This window comes from Urocampus carinirostris, chromosome 13, assembly GCF_059441175.1.
Source record: "Urocampus carinirostris isolate Australia breed hairy pipefish chromosome 13, RoL_Ucar_1.0, whole genome shotgun sequence".
NCBI lineage: Eukaryota > Metazoa > Chordata > Actinopteri > Syngnathiformes > Syngnathidae > Urocampus > Urocampus carinirostris.
Window position 1 is genome coordinate 27,690,182 of NC_142361.1, and position 27,862 is coordinate 27,718,043.

At 41.0% G+C, this 27,862-nt stretch overlaps 1 protein-coding gene across 1 annotated transcript in view; it reads left to right on the forward strand.

The window, feature by feature from the left end:
- Positions 1–27,862, forward strand: part of ptpn20 (protein tyrosine phosphatase non-receptor type 20) — a 55,414-nt gene that overhangs the window by 16,773 nt on the left and 10,779 nt on the right. The window contains exons 16-43 of the mRNA XM_088351191.1: positions 997–1,159; positions 1,234–1,489; positions 1,570–1,646; positions 4,198–4,275; positions 4,393–4,500; positions 5,538–5,654; positions 5,736–5,944; positions 6,985–7,086; positions 7,154–7,247; positions 8,436–8,521; positions 10,037–10,208; positions 10,532–10,743; positions 12,687–12,785; positions 12,857–13,344; positions 15,491–16,097; positions 16,174–16,344; positions 16,405–16,579; positions 17,601–17,811; positions 17,902–17,939; positions 18,803–18,889; positions 20,730–20,791; positions 21,853–22,014; positions 22,082–22,331; positions 22,399–22,505; positions 22,568–22,650; positions 25,064–25,200; positions 26,530–26,678; positions 26,756–26,846. Of these exons, the coding sequence (XP_088207317.1) occupies positions 997–1,159; positions 1,234–1,489; positions 1,570–1,646; positions 4,198–4,275; positions 4,393–4,500; positions 5,538–5,654; positions 5,736–5,944; positions 6,985–7,086; positions 7,154–7,247; positions 8,436–8,521; positions 10,037–10,208; positions 10,532–10,743; positions 12,687–12,785; positions 12,857–13,344; positions 15,491–16,097; positions 16,174–16,344; positions 16,405–16,579; positions 17,601–17,811; positions 17,902–17,939; positions 18,803–18,889; positions 20,730–20,791; positions 21,853–22,014; positions 22,082–22,331; positions 22,399–22,505; positions 22,568–22,650; positions 25,064–25,200; positions 26,530–26,678; positions 26,756–26,846 (4,591 nt within the window). The remainder of the gene's footprint in view (positions 1–996; positions 1,160–1,233; positions 1,490–1,569; positions 1,647–4,197; positions 4,276–4,392; positions 4,501–5,537; positions 5,655–5,735; positions 5,945–6,984; positions 7,087–7,153; positions 7,248–8,435; positions 8,522–10,036; positions 10,209–10,531; positions 10,744–12,686; positions 12,786–12,856; positions 13,345–15,490; positions 16,098–16,173; positions 16,345–16,404; positions 16,580–17,600; positions 17,812–17,901; positions 17,940–18,802; positions 18,890–20,729; positions 20,792–21,852; positions 22,015–22,081; positions 22,332–22,398; positions 22,506–22,567; positions 22,651–25,063; positions 25,201–26,529; positions 26,679–26,755; positions 26,847–27,862) is intronic.

A 27,862-nucleotide genomic window follows, 5' to 3' on the forward strand; every position in this document is an offset into this window, starting at 1 on the left:
TTCAGGCTTGGTGTGACTATTTGTTGGACCGATTGTCAAGAACCAGAACAGGATCAGGACCCAAACACGTGACATTTCTCACACAAGCATTTTATTTTACGGGAAATGGGGAGTCATGCACGTTCGGCAGCAGTTTGGCGTGAAATGATAGGAAGCCAGAGGCCGACGAGATGGATACCAATTGCCCAAATAGATATCGGACAGATGGGGTAGACACCGGACAGGACGGGACAGACAGGATTGATAATGAAACGGATATCGAAATTAAACAGGTCAAACTAGACGGGAACGAAAACTGGAGAGAATAATAAACAGGACAAAAATATACGGGTACTAAACTGGAAACCGATATTAAACAGGACAAAAATAAATGGGAACAATACAGTACAGGAAATACCAACAGGAAAACTGGACCGGGTCAGAACCCACGTCTTGCGGGGCAGAGGTTCGTTGATGGACTGACAAACGAAGCGTGAGAGCACTGAGCTTAAAAAGACGGAAAGCCAATCTGTCAATGAGCCGCAGCTGGCGCCACACGGGCAGGGCCAACTGGACGCCATGGCAACCGTGAAACCGATGCTACACAAACAGTTATAATATGTTACTTACAGGCCTGGTTTAATTATCAATTTGCTACATTTAATGATAAAAAAGAACCCGTGATGTTAGTGATAATAATGTTTTATCTTTATTTTGCCCCGGTCAGAAAAATCTGTTTAATTTTTACACAAAAATCAAATTTTAGTGTTTAATACTTTATAGAGTCAACTTGTTTTTCTTTTGCATCTCTGTAAAACTGTCAACTCATTTTCATCCCTGGAAAGAAGAAAAAAGTAAGACTGTGGATGTTTTTCCTTGGGACTGTGACTACAATTTTAACATTAGCGTTCTAAGTTGTTTTATTTTTGTAATTTTTTGGTTTTTGCATTTCTTATATTAAACACAAAAACACAGTTTCTATCTGACAAACTGACTGAACTGTTCCCCCCTCGCCAGCGCCGTAAACTGATCATCGAAAGTGGTGGACCAAGTGGTAAAAAGCACAGTTTTATAACAGAGAGCTCCAAAATAGCACAATACCTCCTCAACCTCTGCTCCGCACAGCACAAATTCCACAGCGAGATGACGTCGCGACAACTCAACCACAGTTTGATGCCAGGTAAAACGCTTGACACCAAGCAGCCCATCGATTACTATTGAAGTGACACAGACCATTCTGTTCCTACCCTCCAGATGAAAACGTGTCAGTCTATGGGGGTAGTAACTTAAACCTGAAGCAGATGTCATGCTCTGAGGGAATGTTGAACCACGTGGGTTTAACCCCGGGTCACACGGATGCGCTGTCCAAATCTTGCGGGAACCTGAGCGCCAAAATGGAGGCTCGCCTCCGCCATCAAAGAGAGATGAGGCGGGAGATGAGCAGAGAGATGAACAAGGAACCTCTGGAAACGAGAGAACTCAGGAATTCCAAAGAGAGACCCTACTGGAGGTAAGGAGTTCTGTTGAATATGAATTGTTACGAATACAAAAATTATTATTTTTTAATAATATAATAATATTTTTGTACAGTACACCGGAGTCCATTCCAAGAGTGATGTCCACTGTCTCGCTGCAGAGAGACTCCGATACGTCTTCCTCCATCCGAGGTGAATGATTTTAACTGATAGCTTTTTTTGTTTGTGTAGCTGCTGGACATACCATAAATGTCAGGAACGTTTGCTCTGTTCATGCCAACAATGGCCCAAAATGGAAAAATAATGCCATGCTGCACCAGCTCAGAAGTTACCAAAATTTAGGCTAGCCTGCCCCTGTGTGGATTTACACAGAACTTCATGCCATTCTTGAAGTGGACATGAAAATTGAGCTTTTAAAGGTAGGATGTGTCATTTGAGGTGTCCTTAAAAAGTTGAAAGTATTAAGTATGTGTTAACAATGCCAAACTGAGATCACAGAGCCTTTATAAAAAAACGTTTTCATTGGGCCTATCTGCTTTCATCCAACTTTTAGCAATGCTGCTCTGGCGCATGCAATACATATGAAAGCAGGAAAGGTAGGAGGAGGAGAAAAGGGGGGTTAAAGAGTGATTTTCTGCTCGTCCCTGCATTTTTTGTCACTGCAGCACATGGGTTGGGAACCTTTTTTAGCTAAGGAGTCATAAAAGCAAAAAAAGTCTTATTAAAACTCTCTCTTAAAACAACAACATATATTTCCTAACAAAGATAAAAAAAACAGCTTAACCCACGCTACAGACACATTTTATTTAACTGTGTGTCATTTGATGATTTAATCAAATCTAAGAAATAAGCCTACCTCCCATATCAGTATAAAATTAAACCTAAAAAATATTTCCTACTCTCAGTAACTTACGGGTGTTGAGGCTCATTTGACCGTAATTTTTGTCCTAAATAATGGTTTCAAAACAAGGTGCCAGCAAAGTTTTTTGTAAAAACGACACAAAATACTGCAAACAGTGTCAGAACCCGAACAGACGATGTACCCAGACGTGTAAAGTTTTCACACAAGCTTTACTTTGCGGGAACGGGCTAGTCATGCGCGGGAACACAAACGCCAGCGATTCGGTGATTGCTGGGCAGAAGAGATCGAAACCGTACAGGACAGACGGCATTAATACCAGTTACAGGATACACGAGCAGATACCGGACAGGGCGGGATGGACAGGATCGAAGCTGGAGCAAGTTACTGGAGAGGACGGGACAGACGGGATCAATACCGGAACTAGATGCTAGAGCAAGATACCTGACAGGACGGGAAGGACGGGATCGATACCGGATATTGGAGACTGGAGCAGGATACCGAACAGGACGAGACAGACGGGATCGATACTGGATACAGGAGACTGGAGCAAGATACCGGACAGGACAGGTGGAATCGATATTGGATACTGGAGCAAGATACCGGACAGAATGAGACAGACGGGATCAATACCGGATACTAGAGACTGGAGTAAGATACCGGACAGGACGAAACAGGCGGGATCGATACCGGATACCGGAGACTGGAGAAAGATACCGGACAGGACGAGAAAGACGGGATCGATACTGGAGACTGGAGCAAGATACCGGACAGGACGATACAGGCGGGATCGAAACCGGATATTGTTTTCACGAGCAGGATATCGGAGTCAAAATACAAGTCTTGCAACTGCAGAGGTTTGTTGATGGACTGACCAGGAGTGAAAGAGAGCACTGAGTTTAAATAGGAGGGAAGCCAATCAGGCAACGAGCAGCAGCTGGCACCAAACGGGCGGGCCAAAGTGAGGGCAATGGGCAATTGTGACAAACAAGAAGAATATCATCATATTTACCTTTGGTGCAGACTGCACTGAGCGAGAGAGAGAAGGGGAGTGCCTCGCGCTGGGTACAGAGATCTGATCACCTCTACCGCTCACCCAATCAAATTGCTCAGAGTAGTTCTCTGGCTCTTTTATTTATTTACTATTTGATCCGTGGGTTTTCATCTAAAAGTATATCAACAGTGAACATACATAGTGTAATAGTTAACATGTAAAGGATTTCTTAGCGACCAACTGGCAAAACGGGGTATGTTGGTCTGACACCCTGACTGGAAACTGTAGTAGAGATTAGATAGATATACTAGACTGAACCCATTCCACAGTAAATGATGCTTTGGCTTTACATGTACCAAAATCGAGATGTAATTTCTCACCTCATATAAATGTGCAACAGCCAAGTTGTATCTCCGAGCTGAAAAGAGCCATATTTGGCTCGTGACTCATATGTTCCAGACCCCTAGTCTAGCCTGAAAACGGTAAGCGCAAGAAAAAGCCTGTTTCAAAACAAGTCCAAACGTCAACCCAAACCTCCAAAAAGATGAACAAGAAGTTTATTCGAGGGGGTCTAAGTCAATGACTTGAAAAATGAGCTAAGGCTGCAATCATGCCAGGAGGTGGCAGCAGAGAGAGTAACAAAATGTTCAAATCCCTGACACCATCTTTAAGTACAGGGCTTTGCTTAAAGAATGTCATAGTGTATATTGCTAAAATAAGGACAAGTTTTTTCTTCTTTTCAATTAGTAACAAAATTGACTACTATCAGGTTGATTGAATGAACCTGATGCTGTTTATCTTTAAGTACAGCAAATTTGTTATAGTTAATAAGAAAAGTAGCAATGATCAAAAACAATACTAAATGTTCTACATCTGTTTAATATTTACAGTTGACACACCCACAAGGTCTCCACCAGAGAGAGAGATTATCTGTGTGAACCTCAAGAAGGATCCCAAACTTGGCTTTGGTGAGTTTCCCACAGAACACAAAACCATTGAGCAATGATGTAAAATTGATGAGAAAAGCTATTTATTTACCTTAAACCAGGACTTTTGTCTCTGACTCCTCTTTGGTCCCCTGGCAGGCTTCGTGATTGTAGGTGAGGACAATACGGGTAAACTCGACCTTGGTATATTTATTGCGTCCATTGTACCCGATGGACCTGCGGACAAAGATGGGCGGATCAAACCGGGTAAGAGTTAACCATTTAACATCCTGGTGGTCTTCTGGCGGGCCGTCGGACTATTGAGAACCAAAGTCGTGTCTTCAAGATGTCATCAGTCAGTGAAATAGGTCACAGCTCACCAATAAGACCCCTGGTAGTCAGCACATGAGATCATCCCTTGCAAATATGGAGTTGTTTTATCCAGGACTGTCAAGTGAATCCAACAGTCTAAAATATTTGCTCCAAAACACATGATGATGCCGACAGAGACAAAAAAAATCTGTCTTGCCACATAATTTCCGTTTACAAATAAACAGACTTGTAAAATGATTTCCAATATGGCTGTTAGCCTCTGACCTTTTGATTGATACCACTCATGGCCAATAGCAGGCTTTTTTTCATAGTCCCCAGCTCGCATTAGCCCATAAGGACCTGTATTGATAAAACGGAGATAGCCTCCTTTAGCTCTGAATTCATTTAGCCAGTAGTAACTGATTGAAATGAGGATTGACACATTAGTTAGCCAATAAAATCCTGTGAAGAACAATACGCAATGTTCAAATTAGACCCCAAAATAAAAGTGGGTAATGCCACTTGTGATGTATTTTTGCACACTATTATTTTGTGTCCACAATCATTGATTGACTTCTGAAAAGAGAAGTCAAACATTTACAACTCTTTCAAAATGTCTAAAAATAAAATGGCCGAAGTCAAACACACAATTGCAGAGATTTTATAGCTCTCAACTGCTCGTCTCTAAATGGCCATTTGTGGAAAGGTGTTGAAATATCTTTAGAAAAATGTGTATAATACAATGCTTAGTTTTTCATATTCAATGTTAGCAGCACTTGCAGTAATTATATCAGTTTGGGACAAAACCTGAGTGTGTTACCTTTCAAAAGAGACAAAGAACATCCATATTTTTCAGCATTCAATTTACTTTGGATATGTCATGGATTGGGATTTTAGGCGAATTTTACAGAAACGACTAGGAGTTAAAAGCACATCCAAATTCCTTTCAGACGAAAATTACACAAGAGGAATTATTTTTTTCCTCCTGCCAGGTGGACGTCTCATTTCCCTAAATAAGACCAGTTTGGAAGGGGTAACATTCAGCGACGCTGCTGCTATCTTGCAGAGCAGTCCTGAAGAAGTGGAGCTCATTGTGTCCCAGCCCAAACGTAACTACAAAACCCAATTTTTTCATTAAAAAAAAATACTGGAACTTATATTCACATAATAGTTCTATTTTCTATGGGCAGAGTGTCTGAAGGACAGCAAAAACTCCCTGTGCCAAAGCACATTGGGCCTGGCACTGGAGAGAAACTTCGGCTCTCAAACCACACTAAGTGGCACCGAGTACCGACACGCCATGGATGAATTGGAGGAGGCCATCAGTTTGACCAACATGGCCACTCCCAAACAGAACAGGAAGCTTCACATCCCTGTGGTGCGAATACATGATGCACAGGTTGGTGGAAAAATGTGCCATGAGGCTTTGTCTTAACAGGTCAACTCATGTTTATTTTTGACACCCTTAATTACAAAGAGTCTCAAAGGGCTTCACAGATCAAAGACTATTGCAAACTACAGACTATTATTACACTATCCCCTGATCTAAAACCTACATGAGGGCAAGGAAAAACTCAAAACCAGCGTTTTCAGAGTGAAGGCTCCGGACCCGAATATAGGGGAAAATTAACAGAGGTCATCTTGTCCAAAGAAAAGGCTAGCTTCTTTTTTGAAGTCAAGTCATGTTTATTCGTATAGCCCTTAATCACAAAGAGTCTCAAAGGGCTGCACAGATTATTGCACATCACAGACTACTATTACAGACTATTATGACACCATCCCCTGATCTAAAACCTACACGAGGGCAAGGGAAAACTCAAAAGCCTCAACATGAGGAAAATGAAGAAACCTTGAGAAGGGACCGCTCATGAGGTTGTTGTGATAACAAATAATACACAATAATGACACCAATGTCATCTTCTTCTGCGCAAAAAAAATAGCGTAGTCTTCTACACAGAAAATTTGCGTTTGCCTACACCAGGAATCGCCTATTTGAGCGCTAGCTTCCCTTTTCTAAGGTGAAAACTAGCATCATCTCGATTTTGGGGGGGACACCTAGCATCCTCTCATTAACACTTTGGACTTTGCGTCAGTCTATGCCAAGAACAGATATCATCTAATATACCGAAAGCTAGAATCTTCTTAGGTACAAAATAGCTTCATCACATTTTGTGCAAAAAGCTAGTAGTATTTCATACCCAAAAATTGCGTTGTATTTTTCAATACAGTAATTAAATGTATCATTACATCTGCTATGAATTTTTTTACCTATACTCCAGTAGGAATAATAGTCCAAATAATATGCTACTGAAATGTAACAATATTTTTAAATGCAATGAAAGTCAAATTGAATATTTTCTTTTACAAAAGACCCTTCATACGATCATCCATCTTCATTGAGTATCTAAGTACAATGACTTTTTGTCTCTGTGATTTCAGGATAGATCTTCTCGTTCTCCCTCAGTTTCAAGTCTCAAAATGGCTGAGAAATTTCTAGTGGAGTTAAAGAAAAGCGACGGGAGTCTTGGGATTAGTGTCGCTGTGAGTGGGTTATATTCCTGTGCAGGACTTTTTTTGTGGGCATTGATTATCTCTTCTCTTAAAAAAGGGAGGGAATAACACAAGTGTAAGATATGGTGGCATCTACATCAAAAGTCTGGTCGTCGGAGGTGCTGCTGAGCAGGATGGACGCATTCAAATTGGTAAATATTTGTTTTTATAACTACTATTTTTTTTTTAACATGACATGACTTTTCTTTAGTTTTTTTGACCATTGTTGGGAATTAACTATCAAAAATGTACCGTTTACCAAATCGTTAGAATTAGTTATCTGACTCCATTAATCAAACACGACCTACATTCATCCAACACTTATGCGCGCTCATTTCTTGAGAGAAAAATTACCAGGAAGGCCGACATTTCTACACGGGGGCAGATTTTATTATTCCTAACGGCAGAACTAAGAGTAGGAATGGCTGAAGTCACGTTGAAGTGTGAGGGAAGCCTTCTTCTGAACTCCTTTAGCTTTTTCTTATCGGCTCACGTCTCCCCGCAAGATGGTGTCTCGGCTCCTCCCATGGGCGTGCCAAGGAAGGCCCCTGGGCTTCACAATCTCATACACCAGCGCCTTGATGTCTGGTTTTCCACAACAGCACCTGGTCATTCTGCGTCAGCACATCAAGTCAAGTCAAGTCATTTTTATTTGTATAGCCCTTAATCACAAAGAGTCTCAAAGGGCTGCACAGGTTATTGCACAGATTATTATTTCAGACTATTATTCCACCATCCCCTGATCTGGAACCAACATGAGGGCAAGGAAAAACTCAAAAACCTCAACATGAGGAAAATGAAGAAACCTTGAGAAGGGACCACACATTTGGTATCCCCCTTTCAGGATTACCAGACAGCAAAGGATGTTGCAATTACAAATAATACAGAGATATTGTCCACAAAAAGTATAGGTTATTCATATGCTATAGAGTAGAAGTGTGTTTTAAGCTTAGATTTAAACATTAAACACCAGCACACGTCCTGTTATCAAAAGCACTAGACAAAACATTATGCATTTCAAAACTGCCTGCCCTGACCTGTTATTGTACATTGAACTAAAGCACAGCCAGTGAATATCTTTATTGCATTAAACTGAATATATGTAACTTGTAGTCAATTGTATAAAATCCTTTATAGTCAAATGTATAAAATCCTTTACCATACAGTATGTACACCTTCAAGCCCCGAGACTGTGTATTCCTGCTTGTTCATGCTTCACTTACCTCGGATTCAATGACACGTTGTCGAAAACAAACGTACACATGCGTGCACAAGCATGTGTGGAGCATTGATGTTGCTAATGATGACGCTGATGAGTTTGGTGTGTTTGCATATGACAGGTGACAGACTGCTGGAGGTTGACGGCTTCAACCTAAGGGCCGTGACACACCAGCAAGCCGTCGAGTGCCTGAAGCGGACCGAGGAGGTCGCCGCACACAAACGCAAACACATTGTAGAATGCAAACAGGAACAAACATAGAGTCAAATGATAACAGAGTCAATAATGTGTAATTGATCCTGTGGTCAATGTGTGGATAATAATAGGTCATATCTCAAAGGTAGAGTTAAGTAGTAACAAGCTACCATCACTTTTGAAGATGAAGTACAGTTTTTTCTGCACATGAAGGCACACCGGGTTATAAGGCACCCCCCCCAAAAAAATGGTTTTTTTGTCCTATAGTTTCCATACATAAGGCCAGGGTTGGGTAGGGTTACTTTAACTGGATTACTTTCAATTACTTTTGATCTATTCCAACACCAAATATGCTAATAAAAGACAAAAGAAACTAAATATGAATAAAATTACTAAATTTTATGCAGGCTTAGGGAGTAACGGAATACATGGAACGGCAAAAATGATGCTGGCAAGCTGTTTTGATTTATTTTCATTTTGTTTCTGTCGCATTTTATGTTAGTTTTGCCGGAGGTCAAAGAGATCAAAGCCAGGAGAGAAAGCTTACCACGTGTTGTGAGTCATAATTTTATCCATATTTAGTTTCTTTTGTCTTTTATTAGCATATTTGGTATTGGAGTGATCCAAAAGTAATTGAAAGTAATTCAGTTAAAGTAACCCTACCCAAGCCGGCATGAGGCGCAACGGACTATAAGGCGCTACAATGGGAACGTCAACAAAACAGTTAGATAGTTCAGTCAAACTCATTAACCCCATAAAATTCAGACGGCTCGCAAAGAAACAAATACGTGTCTCAGACACGTACGTACGGACACGGTGTTTGTACAATGTCACCAATCACTCAAATGCATCATTCCACAAATCATTAGGAAGGTTAAATTTGGGATTCAGGAAATGCCAACCATTTCTTAGTTTCTATTTTCTTTGTCGCTGTCAACTGTGTGGACAGCAAAGTAAGAATTTCATTGTGCAGGGAAACATGGTTCTTTACTGTGCATATGACAATAAACACTTTGGATTGAATTGAGTTTAAAAATACTCATCACAGAAATACCAATCAGTCTGAAAGAAGATACTGGGAAAATATAAAGCCGGGGTAGCTCACCCAAGTCGTATTGCAGCCATCACGTTCAATAATACTACACAACCATGGTCCTCTTAAATCCGTGAGTGTTGTAAATTCAACTGTGTGATATATTTGCACACTGCAAAACACGCAATAATGCCGACAAATAAAAAAACAAATCCGCTGAGAAGCATCTGCATCATTAAAGTTAAAGCTAATCAACCCACCTGCACAATTTTAATTTGATTGTTTTATGTAGTTGTCTTTCATTAGGCAAAGGCAAGTCACAGTCGCCACCAACTATTGTATATTTGGTGACTTTTATTCTAAATTTAACCCACGAGCAAAAAATCAGATTGAGTGAGCTTGTGCAATACGAAATGGTGTTCCACATGGTTCAATTCTGGGGCCTTTTCTGTTTTCATGTTTCCATTCTGTGACAGAATCCACTCTTGTTATAGGTGGTGAACCTCCTGCTTGAAAGGGAACCGGCAGTCTTCTTGGATACTAGGAGCGACTCCCCTCTCCCTCCTTCCATCGATAGCGCATCACAACCTCAGCCCCCCAGGAATGAGGTCTCCTTGGAAACCACCTTGAGCGGCAGGGCCAAGGATTACAGCTTTGTGACTGATGGTGTGTTAATGTATGTGTTTGTGCCCTAACCAAAGGGGGGAAAAAAATTCAAGTTGAGTATTGTAGACACACACACACAGGCCTGAGGTGACCGTGAGTCATCTGACAGTTACATTGTGGTAGCTGTCAGAGTCATCCAGGGTTGACGCTGACTTGTTCCCCTGGATCCATATCTACTTTAAACCACAATTAACTGCCTCTACATCCTTTCACCAGTCTAAATGTTAACTGCTTCCCAAAAGTCATGGTTATCCCCGTGCACAGTGTCCAAAATACCGTACAATAAAATCCCAAGCTAATGGTTCATGGTTCTGTTCTCCTAGAAAACACACATGAAGTGATCCTGAAGAAGAGCTTGTCCGGTCTGGGCTTCAGTTTTAACATCGCCCAACTGAAATCAGAGGGAAACCGTGGCAGCGTAGTACGCATCAAACGTCTTTTTCCGGGTCAGCCAGCTCACGAGTGCGGTCTTTTGCGAGCAGGGGACATCATTCTGTCTGTCAACGGAGAGTCTGTCAAGGACCTTTCTTACCAGGTAAATCTGAAAATTGATTGATTGATTAATATGTTCAAGAATAATGTAAATGAAGTCCTACTACTACCCCTTCTGTTCATATCATTATAACAAAGCAGTTACTCATATTGGATAACATAAAAAATGCTACGAAAAAGGGAGATCAAAATGGTGTGCCTAATTGCCAAACTGCTCAATTAGGAAACTATAAAATAGCCCAACATGTTAGATCAGGGGTGTCAAACATGCGTCCGGCAGGCCAAATATGGCCCGCCAAAGGTTTAAATCTGGCTGCGAGACAACGCCGAGAGATGCGCAAGGGAAAAAATAGCTGCAGTTTTAAATACGTCCACCAGATGTCACCAGAAACAGTCACCACTCCCCAAGCAACCCTAAATGTGTTTCTTTCTCTCTTTTTTAATATATACCGTATTTTCCGCACTATAGGGCGCAACGGGTTATAGGGCGCACCCCCAAAAAAATAGTTTTTGGTCCTATATCTTCCAATGATAAGGCGCACCGGATTATAAGGCGCTACAATGGGAACATTGACAAAACAGTCAGATGATTCAGTCAAACTGATTACCCCCTTAACATTCCCAAAGCTTGCAAAGAAGCAAATACGTGTCGTAGACACGTGCGGATGCGGTGTCCGTACGATGTCACTTAAATGCGTCATTTCAAATATCATTCGGAAGGTTAAAGTCTTGGAATTCAAGAAATGCCAACCATTCCTTAGTTTCTAGTTTCTTTTTCGCTCGCAACTTTACTGTGCATATGACAATAAACACTTGGAATTGAGTTTAATTCACTCAACTCATCACAGCAACATCAAGATCGTTCTAAAACAAGATACCGGGAAAATATAAAGCCGCATAACTCACCTAAGTTCTCACGTTCAATAATGATATGCAATCGTGGTCTTCTTACAACCGTGAGTGGAGTAAATCCAGGAGAGTAAAATGTTTACAAATACAGACTAATGAAACATGTTTCTTTATGGCGTAGTATAGCAAGCTTGCTATTCAGTCATCTTTCTCGGCCAATTGCAGGGTTTGTTTTGGCCCCCTAGCGTATCCGAAGCTCCGAATAACTTCAGCCAATAGCGATCGATGTAACGGATGATTGACACATCTTTTTCGGCCAATTGCAGGGTTTGTTTTGGCCCTCTAGCGTATCCGAGGCTCCGAATAACTTCAGCCAATAGCGATCGATTTAACGGATGATTGACACATCTTTTTCGGCCAATTGCACGGTTTGTTTTGGCCCTCTAGCCAATCAGAGCCTCCGAATAACTTTAGCCAATAGTGATGGATTCAAATGATGATTGACACATTGGTTAGCCAATGAAACGTCGGTATATAAATCCCAGCATACACCGCGGACTACTCCACGTTCGGGGGAAAATTGAGTCGGCGGCTGTTGCGTAAGTTGCGAGACCTTGCGAATTTAATATTGAGCCATATATAAGGCGCACTGTATTATAAGGCGCATGGTCAGCTTTTGAAAAAAATTAAGACTTTTAGGTGCGCCTTATAATGCGGAAAATACGGTATTCATGATCAAAATTGTCCCTGAGTGCTTTATTAAAAAGTAACTGTTTTCTAAATCTGCAATCTTTATTTATAACCACCACTCTTTTTCAAACTACTTTTTAACTTCATGGCCAAGTTGATTATTTTTTATCTCGTACATTATTTGAGTGGAATTCAACTTGGTCCAACATTTTAAGTATTCGGTTTTAATGAATATTAAGTTGGTCTATTTAGGCTAAAATAGCCTTGAACAGGTTCCAGATCCAGGGAGCGCACGACACCATAAGTTCACTAATCTTTTAATCTAACCAAAACCAAAACAGCCATCCGGTTGTGTCATGTTCTAAAGAGGAATTACCGTCGCCCAAACTCCGGAGTTCATCTTAGGTCCTAAAGAATTCCGGCAGAGTTTTCCTCTTTCTCTTTTAGAGAGTTTTGTTGCTGCTACGAGGTGGCCCATCTGAGGTTCATCTCCTGATCTGTCGCCCCAAACCGGGAGTGATGTTTGACGCTGATGAAAACACATTGGTGAGAAACATGCATCTTAAAGCACCTCTTAGAGCCCAACCTGATTACTCCAGCTTATATTTCTGTCTTAGAGTCCCGCTCCCACCCGCGAGATCCGTTCCCGGTCTCTCGACATCCGTCTGGGAGACGATTACAGCCAGCTTCTTAAATTCCGCTTTGATGACGACATAAATTGTCAGAGCACGGCGCCTGTCCTCAAAGAAGTGCTGACTGACAGAGCGCAGAAAAGCCTGGTCCCTCGATTATTTCCAAGACCAGAACGGGAGGTGCAAGGCGAACAGACTTCTCCATCTTCACCCAGAGCGGGGTCGCCCTTCGTACCGGCCTCTCCCACGTCTCCGGCATCACCGGCATCGCCCGTCTCGCCCGCTTCTCCCACATCACCCGTCTGTTTTCGACCAGCTCACCAGGAGTCGCTGCTGGCGGGGAAAAAAACACAAGAAGCACAGAAAGTTGAAACAAATAAGGCAAGCGAAAATGGCGAGGAAGCCGTTGCAACGAGTTCAGCTGCGATGTTCGAAGTCTATCCGAAGTCTGCTTCCAACTCCATGTACGCCAGGTAGGAAAACAATGCAATTTTGTGTTGTGATTCTTTTCTGAAATGGCCTCTCTCCACTAATGTCATGGGCGTGCTCAAGGTGGCGCAGAAGCACAGCGCAGAAAGACAGATTAGTGCATTGGCTGTTTTTGTTTGGACATGGTTCAGTGCACGGGAAGTCAGGGGCGAGGCAACAATCGTAGTCCGAGAGGCAGGCAAGGTGTCAGTGATGTTCAGGATCAGGACAGGAAACAGGAAGCAGAACCCACTCGCGTAGCGTTACTCACAGTTTATTGGGGAGAAGAGGGATGAGTGCACACTTGATCTGGGGATCGTTGGTCGCGAAAGTAGATTGATCGGAACGAGGAAGTGGTCAAAATCAAACAGATCGGGGCGAGAACAAAACAGGAGCAAAACACAGGCAAAAACGGAGATTCACAGGGCCAGGCAAAACAAGAGCAAATAAAACAGGCAAAACGGGGATTCACAGGGCTTGGCAAACAAGAACAAAAACACAGGCAAAAACGGGGATTCACATGGCTTGACGTATCACAACAGAGATAAGCAGGAGTTTCGCAGACGCTCTGACACCAGGCGACTCACAAGACAGCGTTTAACTAGTCAGGGAGCAATTTTTAAACGCGTTTCAGCTGGTGTCCATGGGCGGGGCCAATTGGGCGCTGTGGCAACCGTGACAGAACCTGGCGCCTCACGACGGGGACCAATTGGGCACCATGGCAACCGTGACAGGTGATCCTGTAAACTCACGTCAGCAAAGGGGAAAGTCCACATTTTCGGTGGGCGGTAATCGTGGACGGTAACGGAGGCAAGGTTTCCGTATACTAGAACCCAACAAGACTGTGACATGAAGGCTTGGAACGCGACGATAGGGGCAACGAACTACCACAGAGACCAAAAAACAGAGTGCTTACATAGTGAGCAGGAGAGGTGATTAGGGAGCAATCAGGGCAAGTGACATTAGGTTTGTGTGGAAATTAGAGCCGAGAAGGAAGGGACCAAATAGGGCAAGGGAAAGCGAGAGGGTGAGTATATCAAACCTAAAAGCCAGACTTTAACAATCAATGTTTACATTTTAATCCAGGGACTCCAAAAATGGGAAAATTCATCTTTTGCTTATTTTGTCAAAGTAATCAAGTTGGATCAAATTAAAATTTAAAGGTGAAATGCACTGTTTGTGGTGTCTTGAAAAAGTTGAAAGTTCAAAATTTCTCTATTAGGTATGTATTAACATTACCCAACTGAGTTCAAATAGCTTTCATACTTTATTTTTAACCGTTCCTATCGGCTTTTTCCCTAGGTATGAGGAATTGGGAGTGAGAGAGAGAGAGTGCTGGGTAGGGATGTCACGCCCGCAAGTATTTTCTATTTCCATTTGTTAGTGCAGAATGAAAATGGTGAAAGTGAGAAAAGGCTTTTTTCGAGTACAGTCCAAAAAAGAAAAAAATGAAATAAGAAGAATATATTCGAGCTATTCTAAGAAATGCACGTTCTTGCACATGCATCATGAACGAGCTGACAGAGGCTGCAATGATGACACAAGCCAGTAGATGGCAGCCACAAGTAAAAAAAGTGTTAAATTCTGTACAGCCTTTTAAGAAGAGACATTTTTTCCCCCCAAAAAATCCTCATAGTTTTTAAAAAAACCTTCGGGTTATATGTCAAAATAATATGCTAAATGTTGATCATTGTTTTCAAATGTAAAACAAAATCCCTTTTGCTTGGCTACAACCCTCTAACTAAATTAAATATATAAATAAACAAAAAATTTTAATCTGACCCCACCTATGGCTTGTTTGTTCAAAAATTAACATTGCTTTCCCAGCACATTGTTAATTTCTACACACAATTTGGGAAAATCATTATGAAAATCACGTTATCTTTGATTTTCACTTAAACTTGTTGTGTTGTGACATCAACATCAGCAAAATAATTTTTCGATTTAACATAATCTGTCTACCGTCATGGAGGACAATAGAAATTGACGAATATTTACTGAGGATTTTGATCATCTTTTATCCAAAAATGTATTTAAATACTATATCAATAGTAAAATTGATAACTGATTGTCAATTGACTGCTTGTTGGCCTTCGACTTGACTATACAGGCTAATTCAGGAGCTGAGAAATCTCCTTTCTTTTCTTGCAGTGGTGTTCGAGAGGAGGCAGACGGAAGTGTGACCTACTGCCTGGTTGGAAATGGTCTGACAATAATGGCCGACGAGGACTATTTGACCATCACTTCCACTACAGAGACTCAGCAAAGCTTTCAGTCTCATCAAGCCACTCAAACACCCTCATCAAACTTCACAAACCTCAGCTCGCAGACCCAGACCACATCGTCGAGTTTTTCTCAGACCTCTGACACCTTGAGTGGTCCATCGCGTTTCTCCCCGACGTCCAACCATCCAACCTCCAGTACGTTATCCAGTTTCAGCTCTCAGAAGGCCAATACAACTATGCCAGTTTTGACTCTCTCATCTGACACCTTGACCACTTGCACCCTGGCACACCCATCCCAACCACTAATGGCACAACCATCCAAAGCCAAGCTCTCCCCACAGAAGCTCCCGACTCAATGCAAAGCCCCCCCTCAAAACCCTCCTCCACTTGCGGGCCCTATCACAACCCAGATCCTCTCCTCAGCTCCTGTTCCTTCGCTTGAGCCTCCACACGACCAGCGTCAAGCACAGCGCAGAGAAGAATCGGAAAATACGGAAAGCGAAGAAGAGGACGAAGAAGAAAGTAGAAGAAAGGTTATTGCGGTTTTATGGAGCAGATGACTTTTGCCAAACTTTTTGTGTCATTGTTTGTTTGTCTGGTGCGTTATAGGGATTGGTAAAGGAATTTGAGTTGACTGTCCTGTTGACCAAATCCAGGAACGGAAGCTTTGGTTTTACCATCACCCGAAGCAAACTGGACAACTGCTACTACATACAAGAAATCTTGGACAACCCAGCCAAGGCTGACGGACGCCTCCGAGGTGGAGATCGTCTCATCACGGTAAGTGCACGCTAAGTTGGAGGACCTAGTCGCTATCCTGATTATTTCATTTGTCTCCAGGTAAATGGACACGACGTGACCAACGTGGAGGATGAAGTTGCCATGACGATACTCAGGTCGTCTCCCAGGAGGCTCAGTATGACCCTAGGCAGGGCTGTTACCAACCTGGTGGCGCCTCCTTCTTGTGACAGCTTGCCTGATATTGTTCTTTATAAGACGCCAACAGGGCAGCTTGGTAGGAAAACGAGATAGTTACAGTTTCACTGACTTCTTCCTCTTCCTCTTATCCCCCGTAGCTTGTCTCTAATGTTTTATTGTTTTTTTTTCACTGACAGCCTCTGGAAAGACCATATTTAGTAGTAGTAGCCTGAGTTCAGAACCTATGTAAACTTCCAACACACAAATACAGTGTTATTGTATGACTCACGTTGAACTATGGATATACAGTACACAGGTAAAAGTAATCATTATTGAAAGAAGAAGAAAAATATGTATATTTGTCTGTTTTTATATAGTTTAGCTCATTTTATTTTACTTTATTTCAGACTTATTTTTTTACCGAGCTTTATTTTTCCTGTTTCTTAATTAATTTATTTTTCTAGTAAAATTAAAAAGACAAAATAGTTAAATTTCTTTAATAATTACATTTTAAAATGATTTTTTTCTAATATATTAAGAAAATATTACTTCAATTATTTCAATATCACTTTGATTTATTTCAAATCACCTTTCAGGACACCCAAGGTCCTACAAGAGTAGGATACAACAATAAACAAAGAGTAAAACAACCAATTAATCAATAGCCATTAAAACACATTGTTGTTAAAAGAAGCGGTGTGTGAAGCATATGGTCAAGGATAGGCAAGTCTGAAGAAGTGAGATTTGAGTCCGGATTTGAAGGCGGACAGGGTCGCAGAATCGGAGATCAGGCAGCAATGAGTTCCGGAGCTGGGGGGGCAGAGCGACTGAATGCTCTGCTCCCCATAATGCCAGTTCATAGATCCCCAGTGGTCTAGTGATTACACCATGGATTTGGGCTTATTGTTATTATTATTGTTATTATAACTCGTGTTATTATTGGGCCAAGCTGCAAGAATATAGTGAGACATTAAACCGGTCCAGGGTGCAGAATAACATGCCGGCCACTGATTTTTATATCACTATGGTGTTTTTACACCAATATGGTGTATTTATTTTACCTTCAATTTGTACTCTGAACTTTACAATAGACTAGAATTTCTATCTGCCCTCCTCAGGCATTAAACTGACCGGCGGCATCGGCAGCAAATGGCAAGGAATTTACTGCCTGGAGGTGGTGGCGGGTTCACCGGCCAGCGAAGAAGGCAGCGTGCAACCCAACGACAAGATCCTCTACATCTGCGGTCGGTGCACATTGGGGATGACCTTGGACGACGCCGTGAAAGCGTGCGAGATCGCTCCGCGCAAAGTCAAACTCAAAGTCCTGAGGTGCGTGCAGACTCACCAAACCGACAAAAAAACTCGACAGGATGCGCAAACTTGACTGACTGGCTCTCTCGTTCCTGTGTTTTGTTCCAGAGATGAGCAGCCAGTGACACCGAAGGCCAAATGGAACGGTGAGGAGTCTGTGAATGATTTATGAGATGATTGCATCTGCTTCAGTAAAGCGAAGGACACAAAGGAAAGAGTTTGTTTGTTAGATGCCCGGAAAGACACATATGTCTGTGTTTAACTCAATTATTATTACCAAAACGCTTTGAAGGTGAATGAGGTCATAATCTCTCTGAGTGCATGCTCGCCTGGAGGTACTTAAGGGCACTTTAGACAAATATCTTAAAAAGTTGCATCAAGATAGATAGATAGATAGATAGAAAGAGAAGGTGGATGGATACAGTAGGTAGATGGATACGGTAGGTAGGTATAAAAGAAGAATAGAATAGAATATACCTTTATTGTCATTGTTACAAAATGGGTTAACATATTGTGACAACGAAATTGGGCATGACACTCTAGTTTCACACATTCACAGTGAGGTAAAAAAGCCAAGAAGTTAAAGGAACAGAGAAGATAAGGTTATAAAACAAGGAGGATAAGGTTATAGTTATAATTTACACAATATTTACACAAGAAATGTCGGCATGTAGGATGTTACATACAGTTTGGTATCGTAATACAGTTTGGTATCGTAAGGGTTTGTGCAATTATACATTTGGTGCAAAAATAGTCATCATAGTGCAAAAAAATAGTCAACATATGCATTTGGTGCAAAAAATAGTCAAACATTGTGCAAGGTAAGCAGTAAACATAGTGCAGTCAACATGTGCAAGGAACATAGACATGAGTACCATTTTACGTTTGTTGGTTAGATACAGTATAGAGTAGATACAGTCCTTGATTACTTTGCCGAATTCAATTTTCATTTGGGCTACATCATTGAAAATCTTACACTTATTCTTACCCGTTTTTGGATCTTTTAAAGGTCTGTTTGATTGGAAAAAGGACAAGAAGAGTTTGGCTCGTTTTGAAGAGCCAGTTTCTCCTGAAAAAGAATCCCCTTTGGAAGATGGTGAGATATTGTACTCTTCTTATCCTCTAGGGCAGGGGTGTCAAACTCAATTAAGCACAGGGCCAAAACTCAAACCATACCTTTGGTCGAGAGCCAAACACCAAAATATCATCTTCAATTACAGTTGCTTTCATATATATTGTTGTATTCATTTTCATTGCATTATTGTAATTATTTTGCTTATCAGTTATTTTGGGGGGAAATGGTCTATTGTTATTACACATTTTACCCTGGAGTGCATACAGTGTTTCACCACGTTGATATAAATGACAATAAAGACAATTCTGTGCAGCCCTTTGAGACTTCTTTTGATTAAGGGCTATACAAATAAGAATTACTTGACTTGACTGGATTCAATTAACAGATCGTCAGAGCAATATTGATAGTTTATTTATTATTTAGTTCCCTTTTTTTCTTTGCGGATTTTAATTGTTACAATGACGATGAATTCTATTCTATTCAATAGCTTGCATGTGCCCGATCATGACAGCCTTGGATTTCAATACACCAGTGGAGGCCGGTAGGCTTGCTAATTATTAATCTTGTGGCAGGAATCCGAGTTCTGTCTATCAGCATCCAGAACATACACACAACCTCCCACACATGCATTTTCACACTCATATGCCGGCACGGCAGGTCAGAGGACAGAGGACAGCGTCCGTTTGAAAGGACCTTGTCTTGTTAAACTGTCATAGAAGGGAATTCACAGCCATCGATACTTGGAAATTCAGACCGAAGCGTTTCCTTGCTAGTTTTCGGTTTGTTGTGGATCCACGTAAATTGTCACATTTTGAATTCGGTTTCTGGTTGAGGTAAGCCATTTTAATAAGAAGAAATATCACTAACCTGGTATTTGACATCCATTTAAGATTTTTCAAGTTACATTTGTCAATGTGAAGGAAATTAAATGTTTTTGAGATGAAGTGTTTGAGGAGTATGTTAGAAGTCAGAAGATTGGATAGATTGAGAAATGAAATTGTGAGAGACAGAAATGGAGTAGTAGTGGAACTGAGCAAGCGTGTTGATAAGAGAGCACTCTGTTGGTTTGGACACATGGAGAGGATGGATGAGGAGCGAATGTTGAAGAGGATCTACAGAGCAGAAGTCAATGGAAGGAGACCAAGAGGAAGGCCGCGATTGACGTGGATGGATGGTGTTATGAGTGCACTGCAGGAAAGAAGTCTATATGTAGTGGAAGCTAGAGGTCTTGTTGGTAATAGGAATGAGTGGAGAGGTGTTGTGAAAGGATAGCGGGATGTTTGGACGCGTTCTAAGAGATGGGCATGGCACATGTATGATACGGCAGGGGTAAACCAGTGAAAGCTGTCGGGCCCTGCTGTTGAACAAAAGAGTGTGTTGTGTCACTGTGATCCGAGTGATATGGCCGCTTTCTTGTGTCCCGTTTCATCTGGAGGGACGAAAGCATGACCAACTTAACTTGTTTGGGTGTTTGGGCATTTGGGTTGGCCATGGTCCAAAAATGTTGTGTGTGTTTTTGCTACTTTTTCCTTTTTTTTTTAATTTTCTTTGTTTTTGTATGTGTTTGTCTTGCGGTCGGTCACCCCTCTCGAGAGATATGACCAGGGTAGATAGATCGATGGATAGATGGATATATAGAAATTTGTCAATGTTAAAGGGGAAAAATATTACTTGTTTTGATGGTTTGTCTCTGCAATGTCATTAGATCAAATTTAAAAACAATATTTTCAGGCTATATGTAGCTTTCTATGTTTATGAGATGGATCAAATGAACCAAAATGATTTGTTTGCATGTATTATTTTCCCTCTACAGTTCTTGCTAATTCATTACTGATCCATTGATTTTTCTTTCCTCCTGCAGTTGAAGTTGTCAGGAAAAGTCTCGACAACTTTCGATGTATGTCTATGGCTGAACAACAAGATGTAAGGATTTGTTTTATCATTTTTACTAAGACTGTTTGCTTGTTTGTTTTTTTGTTTGGATCCTTTAATCACTAGGGTTGTAGGGGCACCATTTCCTGGGGTGTGTCTTGGGCAAGTACAGCCTGGTGGCACTCATCTCTCTCCAGGCCAACAAATGTTTCCCCCCCAGACTAGAACCAGGAAATGTGCTAGCCCTAAGATTACATTGCAAAAACAAAAATCTTACACTGATGGAAAATGTAGCAACATATTATTGTAATTTTACGAGTTGACCCTATTTTAAACGTGTTTTTGGAGTTAAAAAAAACATTTATATTTAGGAGTTTTGAAACATCATACTTTTCAGATAGATACAATATTTAACTTTAAGTAGTCGTTGATATCCATACCAGGAATTGATACCACAATATATAATTATCCCTGCGAATTTTAAATTCTAAAGAAATATTTGTCACTATCCATCCATCCATCCATCATTTGCACCGCTTATCTTCAGTAGGGTTGGGGGTTCCAGAGCCCGTTCCAGCTATCTTCGGGCAGTGGGACATCCTGAAATGGTTACCAGCCAATCGCAGGACACAATTAACCTAACATGCATGTTTTTGGAATGTGGGAGGAAACCCGAGTAGCCGGAGGAAACCCACTCAAACACGGGGAGAACATGCAAACTCCACACAGGAGGTTCGGTCTCTAAGCACTGCACGGATACAATATTTAACTTTAATTAGTTGTTTATATCTATCCTAAGAATTAATACCACAATGTTTAGATATCCCCGCGAATTTTGAATTCTAAAATATTTGTAACTTCTGACACTTAATTCATGGAAATTATTATGTTTGTAGTTTTTAGTTTCTGATTGTTGAAAGTCCACTAGGGGGAAACAAGTACTGGTGTTGGCCATTGTTGGAATTACTTATATTAAAAAAAGGGGAAAAAAGGCTGGTTTTAGCAGAAAATAATAAAAAGTAATAAATGTCTAATCCTTGTGGACATTAATAATCAAAATGTGAAAATACAGCTGATTTATCTATTTTTTAGGAATGTTATTTTCCTTTCAGAGCTGCATTATGCAAGTTGAGTTTACCAAACCCGAAGGAGGCGGCCTTGGCTTTGCCCTGGTCGGTGGCGCTAACGGCAGCATGCTTAGGGTGAAAGAAATCTGTTCTGGTGGAGCTGCTGAACAGGATGGGAGGTTAAAAGTGGGAGATATTCTTTTAGAGGTAACAAAACGTAAACCTTTACTGATTTTGAAAAAAAGACGGATAGCTCTCGAATGTCTTCAACCAGGTCAACGGTGTCATCGTGTCGGGCCTGAGCCACAACAAAGTGGTGGATATTCTGCGTAAAGCCGAGGGAACCGTGCAGCTCACCATCTGCAGGGACATCCTGCCCTTAAAATACTCAGAATCCCCGACTCTCCCTAACATGGCCACGGTCCCCGAGACCGTTCTGGCGGAGCAGCCGGCTCCAGTTACCACCGCCGATGCCTCCACCTCACCTGATGCTGTGATGGATATGCCAGTGGAGCACCCACCCGGTTAGATACACTCAAGTTCAGTTGGAGATACGAATTAGACTCTCACGCTTGTTATCCGACATTCCAGAGCCGATCGCAGAATGCGCGTTTAACGAATTTGGAGTTTTGGTCACGACACCGCCCCCTCCTCCAAGACGGTTGACTGTGGTTGCGGATGAAACACCAATTCATCAGGTAAAGCACTTTTTCGCTTTATTGGCTTCGAATCCGATTTGATTTGCCGGTCTGTGCAATAGGAGAGCTGCGAGAGCACGCCTTCGCATCAAGCTTGCTGCCCGTCGCTGAATGTTACTGAAATGTTGCAGGGAGCTTCTGACAGGTAGGAATTTTAATAAGTCGGATGTTTCATACACCAAATTTGCATTGTTTGCATGTCAATTGGAGTTTTGGATTAACAATAGGATTACAAAGGGGCAGTTTTATTTTTGCAGTTGGGTCCACTTACAGTGGCTTGCGAAACTATTTGGCCCCCTTGAACCTTGTGACCTATTGCCACATTTCAGACTTCAAACATCAAGATATAAAACTGTAATTTATTGTGAAGCATCAACAATAAGTGGGACACAGTCACGAAGTGGAACACACTTTTTTGGATATTTCAAACTTTTTTAACAGATAAAAAACGAAAAGGTGGGTGTGCAAAACTATTCAGCCCCTTTACTTTCAGTGCAGCAAACTCTGTCCAGAAGTTCAGTGAGGTTCTCTGAATGATTCAATATTGATCTAAATGACTAACGATGATAAATGGAATCCACCTGTGTGCAATTAAGTCTCTGTATAAATGCACCTGCACTGTGATAGTCTCAGAGGTGTGTTTAAAGCGCAGAGAGCATCATGAAGAACAAGGAACACACCAGGCAGGTCCGAGATACTGTTGTGGAGACGTTTAAAGCTGGATTTGGATACAAAAAGATTTCCCAAGCTTTAAAAATCCCAAGGAGCACTGTGCAAGCAATAATATTGAAATGGAAGGAATATCAGACGACTGCAAATCTACCAAGATCGGGCCGTCCCCCTAAACTTTCAGCTCATATAAGGAGAAAACTGATCGGTTTTATATCTTTATATTTGAAGTCTGAAATGTGGCAAAGGGTCGCAATGCTAAAAGGGGCCAAATAGTTTTGCAAGCCACCTGTAATCATAGGTGTCGTATTTACTAAAATCCTATCACATATAAATACAATTCTGTGTCCCTTTATTTTTGTTTTTGCATTTTAGCACTGATCTGCAAAAAAAAATTAAAAAGCCCTATTGGTAGATACATTTGCTCTTGTTTTTCTTATATGTTTAGAATTTGAAAAATTACAATAAATAAATAAGAAATTACTACTGTTTTCAAACTTATTTGGTTAATAAAATAATTAAAAAAAATATTTTAAATGGGCAAAATTGTCTGAAATTGGAATGGCAGTTACTTTTCCTATATTTAATATGATCTTTTCTAATATTAGTTTTAAAAATTGACAAATGAGCAAATTATGTCAGAATGTTAGCTCACCTAAGGATAATGTTTAATATTTTATTAGAAATTTAGTCAACTGTGAAAAATAATAATTAGAAATTGTCAGGACCAGAACAGAAACAGAACCCACTCGCGTAACGTTTCTCAGAAGTTTATTGAGATAGAGAGAGGAAGGACAGCGCCCGCGATCCGGTGCTTGCTAGACGCAAGAAGCAAGAAGCAAATCGCCCTTGCAATCGGATTGTGATCCGAATACGGAAGTGGATCTTCTGTAGTGGGCGATGGTGGTGTCAGGGATGGAAAAACAGGTCGATAGCCGGGACAGGAAAGCAAAAACGTGGTCGGGATCGGAAACGAGTTGTAAGCCAGGACGGGAGAGTAGACGTAGTTGGGATCAAAAATGGGTCGTTAACCGGTACGGGAGAGCGGACGTGGTCGGGATCAAAAGAGGTCGTAGCCGGAGACAAACGAGAGAAAACTACGGGACAGGTGGGAGTCAGGGTTGAAAAAGGCTAGCCTTGTATACACAGAGGTTCGCAGACGGACTTACAACAGGGATTTGACAGGACTGGGTTCAAATAGTGACTGTGAGCCAATCAGAACTCGACCCCAAATGAGCGGGTGCAGGGGATTCCCATCAGTAATCATGACAAACAAGTATATGGCTTATATATCTTACATAAACACGTCAGCCTAAATTATTTCAAACACTGTTGCACTCTTAAATAATCCCTGGTAAAATCGTCTTTCTTTGTAAAGCATTTTATCTTCCTTTCCACCAAAAAGTAAAAAAAAAAATTATCCGAAAAGAAAGGGTTAAAAATAATTTCCATGCAAGAATAAAGAAAACATTATTACTTTTTTTTATTATTATTATTATTATTTTTTGCTGTGCGTTGCTGCATTGGAGTACCTTTATATACCACAGAGAGGCAGTAAAGAGCAGTGAATAAAAAAGCACCTTGGGAAAAGTTGATGCCTGAGGGCAACCATGGATATTTACATAGTATGCCAATCAAATTTAAAGAAACTAAATCAAAAACTGTATTGTTGGTTTTCTTTGTAAAATTATAGATGGATAGTGATTTCTTCTAGCTCAACCCTAGATACTAAATAACGGATACTTTAGCATGGTTTTGTATACTGTATTTTAGGTGGAAAAGTCGCAGGGAAAGGAAGCTCAGCCTTGCATGATCTCAACTGGTCCTACCTACCGAAGAATAAAAAAATGGTGTGGTCTCACCTCTTGCCCCCCTCCTGACCCCCCCAGGAAACATACTGTGACCAAACTGTTGGACCGGTCGTGCAAAGGCATCAGGAAGCCGGAGTCCGACGGCTGGAGCAGCGCTGAAGAAGACGACAGTGTGTTTGATGCCAATGCTCATGAGATCTCCTCACCGCAGATAGGTGTCTATTTCTCTGTTGAGATTGTTATTGTCCAAAAGACCAACGAAACTTTGTTTGGAGCATCAATTCCTCCATCAATTAAAAGAAAATCCAAAATCCACAGAATAAATATCCAGAGTAATATCCATAAAGAGCCCAAAACCCATAAATCATCCTATTTGACATAGTACTATAAGCAGAAGCATAAGTCAATGTTAAAGTGCAAATATGTCAGATGGTCATCATTGTTCACTAGGAAAAATGATGGAGAAAGTCATCAGTAATGATGATGTACTGCAATAATGCAACTAGGTTAGTTATTTTCATCTATGGGTGTGAAGGGAGGTTGCCATAATTAGGTCAGACCCCCCACAGTACCTCATGTGAAACATCAAAATAACAAAATAGTATACATTGAGTACTACATTTGTGCACAAATGTAGCATTAAAAACATTATTCATAAATATACATGTTAACAAAAAATTGAATTTGATTAACAAGTGGTGTGACGTAATTTGAGCTGGTCGAGTGGAGTAGCAGGTGGATGCAGAAAGGGGGAGGAGACACTGAGAGCAGATTTAAAATGAAACTGATTTTGAAACTTGTCATTGCCTTAAAATATCCCATTGCTTTAATTGCCTTCTTAAAATATCCATCCATTATCTGCAACACTTATCCTCAGTAGGGTCGCGGGGGTGCTGGAGCCCATCCCAGCTGTCTTCGGGCAGTGGACAGGGGACACCCTGAACCGGTTGCTAGCCAGTCGCACGTCCTTAATTTAATCATAGTGCAAAACGTCAATTGGCTATAGCCATGCCACTTAGCGAGGGTCACAATTTGTGTGTCTCCTTTGTGTTTCCTTATAATCGCAAGCTTCGATTCCATTATTACCGTGTTTTGTCTTCCCGCTTTAGCATCACTGCAGGCCTTATGGCAAATAAATACAGTCCAAAAACACAAAATAAATCACCATGCAAAGTATTTACAACGAACCTAAGATTCTAAAATGAATGAAGAGAAAGGCATAGTGGGAGGTAGTTTAGCCAAAAGCATATCTGGATTTTCATGATGCCTTGACCCAAACCAATAGCAGACCAGCATTTTATATGCTGTCGACCAATAGCAAACAGGCATCCAAAATGCATAGTTCTACATACACGTTTGTTTTTGGGCATGCAAAATAATTTGTCGGTTTTGTCATAAAGTGAAGAAAGTCTTAAAAAATGATCCTATTCCACACCGTAAAATCAAAACGTCGTAAAGTGGGGGCGCTGTATCCTGGGGGTCTACTGTATGCACAAATAAATGTTTATGTATATATTTAAAAAAATCATTTTACCCATAACCAGGCCCACCCATTATATCAGAGGAAGAACTATCCAGCTTAGCCCTCATTAGCCCATCTGGAAGCAGTCAGTACTCAGGCTCAAGGGTCAAAGCCATCATCCAAATTCTGCAGCACCAATTGGACCAGCAGGAACTGGTCAAAGAATTCATGGTGGGTTTCAATTCAACGTCGCCCAATTTAGAGATGTTCCTCGCATGTTTGACATTACGACATGGATTTGATTCCAGGCTCTGGAGCACCTTAAGCCTTCTGATGACTGCGTGGTGGGAAAAGCCCCAGAAAACCGAGACAAGAACCGCTATAGAGACATCTTGCCCTGTGAGTCAGCCCACATTCAACATGGATTAGTTTTCTCCAATTGCTCAAAACCGCCGCGGTCTAATTATAATTCCGGGACACTCAGGCGTCTTAGATGTCATCCAAGAACATGAATATTTTGTAATTACTATAAGAGATGTAGGTCAGCGTCTTTTATAAAGCCTCAAGGGCAGACGGACAGCAGACGTTACGTGCTGTCATTCCCATGATGCGCTTCACACTTGGAAAGTCTTTGTGAAACCAGACGGGAACGGATTAGATACACAAAATATTCTGATGATATACAAAAACATAGATGGGGTAATATTTAAGTCAAACACAAAATATTTAGAGAATCATTTAAATTGTATTGGTGATCATTTTGTCTCCAGTGAAGAAAATAAGTATTTGAACACCCAGCTAGTTTTCTATTCATCCCACTTAGAAATCATGGAGGGTCTGAAATGTTCATCGTATGTGCATGGGAGAGAGATAAACTAAAAAGAAAAATCACGAAATCCCAATGCATGAATGTTTAACAATTTATTTGTGTGATAAAGCTCCAAATAAGTATTTGAACACCTGTGTATATTTAGAATTCTGACCCTAAAAGACCCATTAGTCTCCCGATTCGAAGTCCACCTGCACTCATCCTGAATCAGATGCTCCTGTTTGAGGTCCTTGGCTGCATAAAGACACCTGTCCACCCCATACAATTAGCAATACTTTAACTTGTAACATGGCGAGGATCAAAGAGCTGTCCAAAGACACCAGAGACAAAATTGTACACCTCCATAAGAAACCTGACTGATCTAGAGAAGATCTATGTGGAGGAGTGGGCCAACCTTCCTGCAGTGTGTGCAAACCTGATGAGAGACTTACAGGAAACACTTGACCTCTGTAAAAGCAAACAAAGGCTACCGTACCAAATATTAACATTCATTTTCTCAGGTGTACAAATACTTATTTGCAGCTATATCACACAAATAAATCGTTAAAAAAAATCATGCATTGTGATTTCTGGATTTTTCTTTTTA